This window comes from Acipenser ruthenus, chromosome 13 (genome assembly GCF_902713425.1).
Source record: "Acipenser ruthenus chromosome 13, fAciRut3.2 maternal haplotype, whole genome shotgun sequence".
Taxonomy (NCBI): Eukaryota; Metazoa; Chordata; class Actinopteri; order Acipenseriformes; family Acipenseridae; genus Acipenser; species Acipenser ruthenus.
The window spans coordinates 6,909,741-6,915,877 of NC_081201.1; the positions used below are offsets into that span (position 1 = coordinate 6,909,741).

General features: G+C 41.9%; 1 protein-coding gene across 4 annotated transcripts; it reads left to right on the forward strand.

The window, feature by feature from the left end:
* Positions 1-1,001: 1,001 nt before the first annotated feature.
* On the forward strand, positions 1,002-5,018 carry ntan1 (N-terminal asparagine amidase). 4 transcript variants are annotated; one of them, XM_034925875.2, is made up of 10 exons: positions 1,002-1,173; positions 1,621-1,726; positions 1,828-1,893; positions 2,212-2,320; positions 2,404-2,477; positions 2,773-2,823; positions 3,420-3,473; positions 3,832-3,929; positions 4,196-4,309; positions 4,443-5,018. In XM_034925875.2, the coding sequence occupies exons 1-10, from the start codon at positions 1,087-1,089 to the stop codon at positions 4,611-4,613; spliced, it is 930 nt and encodes a 309-aa protein (XP_034781766.2). In that variant the 5' UTR covers positions 1,002-1,086; the 3' UTR covers positions 4,614-5,018. The 4 variants fall into 4 exon arrangements, with proteins under 4 accessions (XP_034781766.2, XP_058891562.1, XP_058891563.1 ...); XM_034030623.3 differs by having other exon boundaries at positions 1,003-1,173; positions 2,770-2,823; XM_059035579.1 differs by lacking the exon at positions 3,420-3,473 and having other exon boundaries at positions 2,770-2,823.
* The last annotated feature ends 1,119 nt before the right edge of the window (positions 5,019-6,137 follow it).

Genomic DNA, 6,137 nt, shown 5'->3' on the forward strand with positions numbered 1-6,137 from the left:
AAATGACAACTGGTCAAAATAACAAAACAGATGCAGTGTTGTCAGACCTCGAATAATGCAAAGAAAATAAGTTCATATTCATTTTTAAACAACACAATACTAATGTTTTAACTTAGGAAGAGTTCAGAAATCAATATTTGGTGGAATAACCCTGATTTTCAAGCACAGCTTTCATGCGTCTTGGCATGCTCTCCACCAGTCTTTCACACTGATGTTGGGTGACTTTATGCCACTCCTGGCGCAAAAATTCAAGCAGCTCGGCTTTGTTTGATGGCTTGTGACCATCCATCTTCCTCTTGATCACATTCCAGAGGTTTTCAATGGGGTTCAGGTCTGGAGATTGGGCTGGCCATGACAGGGTCTTGATCTGGTGGTCCTCCATCCACACCTTGATTGACCTGGCTGTGTGGCATGGAGCATTGTCCTGCTGGAAAAATCAATCCTCAGAGTTGGGGAACATTGTCAGAGCAGAAGGAAGCAAGTTTTCTTCCAGGACAACCTTGTACTTGGCTTGATTCATGCGTCCTTCACAAAGACAAATCTGCCCGATTCCAGCCTTGCTGAAGCCCCCCCTTAATGAGTCAAATTTTCAGCTTTGCCCAACACCTAGTCGTCTAATGGTTAGACGGAGACCTGGAGAGGCCTACAAGCCACAGTGTCTCGCACCCACTGTGAAATGTGGTGGAGGATCGGTGATGATCTGGGGGTGCTTCAGCAAGGCTGGAATCGGGCAGCTTTGGCATGAAGCAAGCCAAGTACAAGGTTGTCCTGGAAGAAAACTTGCTTCCTTCTGCTCTGACAATGTAGAAAACAAACATTCCACGAATCGTCTGTAGGCAGAGTAGCATTACGATTTTTGATTCTTCGCAATTACGTCACAGCATAACGTAAACTCAGATGCATCGCGGGACACGTAGTCCTTTTCAGTTACTTTTAACGTGGAGTTTTATTAGACTACCCTTAATTAGAACTACAGTTCCCAGACCGCGGCGCGGAGGTGTGTTATGCAGGCGGGGCTAGCTGGAGTATCAGGAACTGTTTGTGGAAAAACCGGGGTTCTCGCAGTATTTCATGAAATAGATATTAATGAAAATGCCTCTTTTCATCAACAACGAAAAAGTTCAGCTTTTTAATACCACTGTCAAGTTATTTAGAAGCTATCCTCTACTGAAGGTAAGTTCTTTTTTTTGTTTTGTTGATTCGGACTGTCGTGAGCCTGAGGTTGAAGAGAAAAACAAACGAGACAAGTATACTGACGTAACGGTGATATATAATCATGGTGTTGCCACTGCAGCGTATTGAGTGGTATTTGGGTCTAGCTTGACGCGCTGTCGATTTTATCATGTTCTGCTAATTCCACAGAACTGTTGCAAACGAGATGAAAATGTTAACTTTTTCAAGCATCTGTCAAAAGTAAACCCAAAGCGTGTGGCACGCTTACATTTCTATTTCAGCCCCCATCTATGAAGGCACACTCTCACTTTCATGAACAAAATAGCAGGAGAGAGTGAACTCAGCAGTCTGCTGATAAAGAAGGCTAATCATGGCAGAAAGTTTAAACATATCCAGTTAATTAAACTGAACCTTAAACACAATCATTGCCGTGTGCGTGTCTTGTAGGACAGTGCTAAGGTATTCCGCGACAGGCTGCCAGAGACTGCTGTTGACACAAAATGCCTTCTGTACGTTAAGCAGAGGGAGTTTGCTGCCACGACCCCGTCTGACTGTGAGTAAAGACAATGGCAACACAGCTTTAATAAATGTCCCATTGCACGGCGGTGATGTTGGTTGGTTAATTCATTTCATTACTGTGCGCTAATCCCGCAGGTTCTGTCACTGTGATCGGATCTGATGATGCCACAACCTGCCACATAGTGGTGCTCCGACACACAGGTACAGTAATTAGCTGAGTTATCAATCCAGTCTTTGAGTCATGAGGTTATTACCTGCTGGAAGAGAACCAGGTCACCATGAATGCAAAAGCTTTTGCTTTAAGCAGTTCAGAGCAGATTTAACACGAGCCAGACCAATCAGGAGGCATTGCACTTTCAACATGAAACCGGACTGGGTTTAGAACAGGTGGGTTTCCATGCTGGTTGTAATCTTCTGTGGTCAATGAGTCAGTCGCAAAAAGCTTTACTTATGAACGGATGGAGTGTGCAGTTAAGATCTGTGCTCCCTGCTGAGTGTGTGGACTGCTGCCCCCTGCAGGAAGTGGAGCGACGTGCCTGGCCCACTGTGACGGTTCCAGCACGTGGAGTGAAGTGCCCTTGATCGTCAAGGCGGTGAGGTCGTTAACGAAGAGCGCAGAGGAGGGAAGGTGTGTCTGTCCCGGTTTATTGATCTTGAATCTGTCGTTGTTTTTCATCCCATTCTTACCTCCATCCTCCCTGTTTGGTTTAGACTGGAGTTGCACCTTTTCGGGGGTTTTGATGATGAAAGGCACAATTCCCACAAGCTCAGCCTTAACCTCCTAGGTGAGCGCAGTCATTTATATTTTTCAAAAGATGAAATTAACAGCAGTTTGAACTGGGAGCTGGCTGGGGCGCTGTAGGGTTCCAGGAGTGTACAACGTGATATATTATTACCCTTTTAAAGTGTCTGTCTTTTGATTCTTATTCTATTTTTGGTACATTTTCATCATGTTGCCTTCTCTTAAATAAAACCTTTCCTCCTGTTGATTTGATTGAATTGTATGCCACTTGCATTGGAGATGGGATCGTGGATGATGTTGTTGTACTTACTGGAGGTCCTGTGTTTATCTAACAGCAGCTTTCAACAAGCAGAATGAAGATATTCACTTGGAAACGTGCTGCATCACTGGTAAGGACCGAAGCGTGTGTGTTTATTAAAATCTCTGCAGTCTTGTTGGTGCTGTCATATTGGGTTTTTTTGTTATATGGTAAAGAAGACCAAAGTTAGGAAGCTCTTTGTGTTGGAAGAATTACACAATGACAGGCAGTTTGATTTGTTCCTGGTGCCACTACAGTTTAAGATGACAGCCCTGCTCTTGTTACCATGGTTAATCAAGCTTGTATTAAAACCAGGAATGGGTGAAACTGCTATGCAGTAAGAGCTTTATTTCCATCCCTACACTATAAATTATTTATTATACTGTAGCAAGCTTTCTAACTCCTAATATACTTTTGGTTTCTGGTTTTAGACATTTTTCCTTTTTTTGTCATTAATTTTTATGTAAATATGTATATAATTTTGCAGTTTTTGTTGGTTACAAATTGTAATCTACCCATTGTAAAATAAATAAATAGATATATGATTTAAATGTATTTCTTTGTTACAATTTTGCAGTTTCTCAATGCAGTTCTACTATTAGATATAGTCTAACTCTTTGCTTTATGCAATGTCTACACCCATTCTCCTGTGTTAAGGAGAAGTGTTTTTTTTGGGTTTTTTTTCAGAGCTGAATGACATTGTGGTGGAAGGAATTCACAGGCCCGTGGTGTATGGGATAGGTACAGGAGGGGCTGGGCTGGGACATCTTTTACATTTCTTTATTGATCACAAAAAAAAGCATATAGATTAACAGCACAGAGGTGTAGTTTCACAGAAATGTATGTACCTGTACATTGTTTCACGTTTGTTGTGTGTTCTTTTTACAAAGTACCAAGGAGTGTAAAACCCATATATATATATATATATATATATATATATATATATATATATATATATTATTAGTTGTATTCCATAATTAGTTTCCTTCATGTCTGATAAGTTTTCTTGTCTTATAAAGGCACATTATAGATACAGTACTCCCTCTTTTGTGGTGTATGAAACTGATATACACTGTTTAATGGTGTGATCCATCGTTAGGGGTGAATGTGAAAACGGGGGAGGTGTTCCCGGCTACCTTTTCACTCAGAGGTCCAGAGGATGATCTGCGGTCAGCCAGGACCTTCACTGGAGGACAGGTAGGGAATCACTACCAGGGAGACTCTGAGTTTAGGTGACGTAGTGTTTTCACATAGGGGATGAACAGGCAGAGCAGTCTAACCTGGAGATGAAGAAGGCCGTGTGCCCTAGAGGTTAGAGCTCAGGGACTGAGAAGCAGTGTGGTCAAGTGCGTAGAGCTGAGTGACTTAGTTATTTAAAAAATAATACAGTGAGAAAGATAGGGTATTTCTCTTGGTTCTTACCTTTTAGTTATTTAAAGCACAGTAATTGTCTGATTTTCTAGATGGCTGATGTCTACGATTCTAGTAGAGAGCTGGTGACGATTGGACCGTGCAAGTGGTCTCCGAACCTGGACATTGACTTCTGGCTGGCACAGGATGATGAGACGATATTGCAGGTATGGGCAAGATGGTATCTAGTGCACTTAGCACCTAGCTTGCTTGGTTTAGAGCCAGGCAATAGGTGATTTGCTGGTGTGGGTGCTGTTGAGACTTCTGTGACGTCACTCCAGTTCTCTATGTGTGTTTCAGTACATGTCCACGTCTCCTCAAGTGGAGCCCCCTCACTTCGTTTCCCACATGAAAGCCACGATACAATTCCTCCTGGAGAACCCCAATTCTGAGGCTCTTTTCCCAGGGGGAGCACCCCGATTCTACCAGAGGACCTCTGAGGGAGTGTGGGAGAGGCAAGCCGCCTGCTAGCATCAGTAGGAACCTTCTCAAGAGGCCTCGGATGGAGGATGCATTATGGTATCCACTCGCTGCAGTTTGAATTTCTATTTAATCACACACGATGATGCTTGCGAACACATTGTGTAACTAAGCTTGTAACAAAACCCGGACTGAACAAACTCCAATGCTGGACTTTTTTTTTTTTTTCCAAGATGACCACCAAACAAACCTTTCCACCTTTCCAGGAGTCTGCGCCAGGATTTCCAAGGCAAAGATTGTTTTATTTATTTTTATTAATTGGAAGGTTTGGCTATCTTTGTGTGGAAAGGTTCCTCAGTACATTCTAATGAGCAGTGCAAACTGTGAGGACAGACAGTATACAGGTTGACAAATTGAAAATGAACAGGGAATAAAATAGCACGTATCAGTTTTGTACATTATGGGTGTTCTTTTATGTGTTGTGTGTTCTTTTTTTCAGTGGATTACGGTTGTCCACATAAAGTTCATTTTAATATACGTGCCTGTGAATATCTTGACACAGCCTAATATTTCAATCATTCTTTTTCTATCTAGAGCCTTATTTTGTTTGCACTTAGCAGTGTTTGTGAATGTACAATAGAGAATGAGGGTCATAACTGTGGTGGTGGTGTCCTGTGAGGTGTAAAGTATGCTGGTGGAGGGGAATGTTGTCATCAAGTGTTCTGGATCTGGATTTTTAATGCAGATTACACTGACCACTGCCTAAAGCAGCAGCTGCCTGGGACGCTTAATAGCTGATACACCCTGGAGCAGTGTTCTTCAATTGGTGGCCCGCGGGCCAAATCCGGCTCGTGAGAGCCTTCGGTCTGGCCCGTCGGGTGTCAGCTGTCCTTCATTACAAATGCTAGTTGCAGATCCGCACGTTTGAATGCTTGTCGCTACCTACAGGGCATTTGTGTCCCTGAACAAGCAATATTTATTGGCAACACGCCATAATACAGGAACTCAGCTCTGTACATAAGATACCCTCAAACAATAAACTTTAGTTTAGTTACACTCATTCCCATTCTCGTCTGTAAACTCCGTAAGCTAATGGGGAATATTTATTTTACAGTTTATTATTATTTAACTACTTCAAATAATTACTCGTCTCCTCCTAGACTTACTGGGCTAAACACAGTTGGTTTTGTTACCTGGAGAACCACGCTTATGCTTATGGTAGTATGGAGAAAGGATCAGGTATAGTTTTCACATGTAGCTGTAGCTACTTCAATTTTGTTATTGGTGAAATGTTTTTAGTATTTTGTCATCGAAGTTATACCTGCTTTCAAACCAATATGATCATGAAATATTGCTATTTTCGTGGAAAATTATTCAAATGTATTTTATGCTTGCCTGCACAAAGTGGAGTGTAGCCCCCTCAATTTTTTGTTATGCCCCCCCTCTCAAACAAAGACAGTGCGAGCGAGAAAGTAAATTAGATGTCTAATTTAATTTCATAAAATTAAGATTAATGGCATGCAGTTAATAGCACTACAGTGAAATGTATTTGCTTTGTATTTGTATTATTACATG

What these genes read in the sequence shown, in the direction of transcription:
- ntan1 (XM_034030623.3), top strand. Translation starts at nt 1,087, where the DNA reads ATGAAAATGCCTCTTTTCATCAACAACGAAAAAGTTCAGCTTTTTAAT. An exon ending in AGTGGTGCTCCGACACACAG is followed by an intron (nt 1,894 to 2,211) that starts GTACAGTAATTA and finishes TGCCCCCTGCAG; the next exon opens with GAAGTGGAGCGACGTGCCTG. An exon ending in GCCCGTGGTGTATGGGATAG is followed by an intron (nt 3,474 to 3,831) that starts GTACAGGAGGGG and finishes ATCCATCGTTAG; the next exon opens with GGGTGAATGTGAAAACGGGG.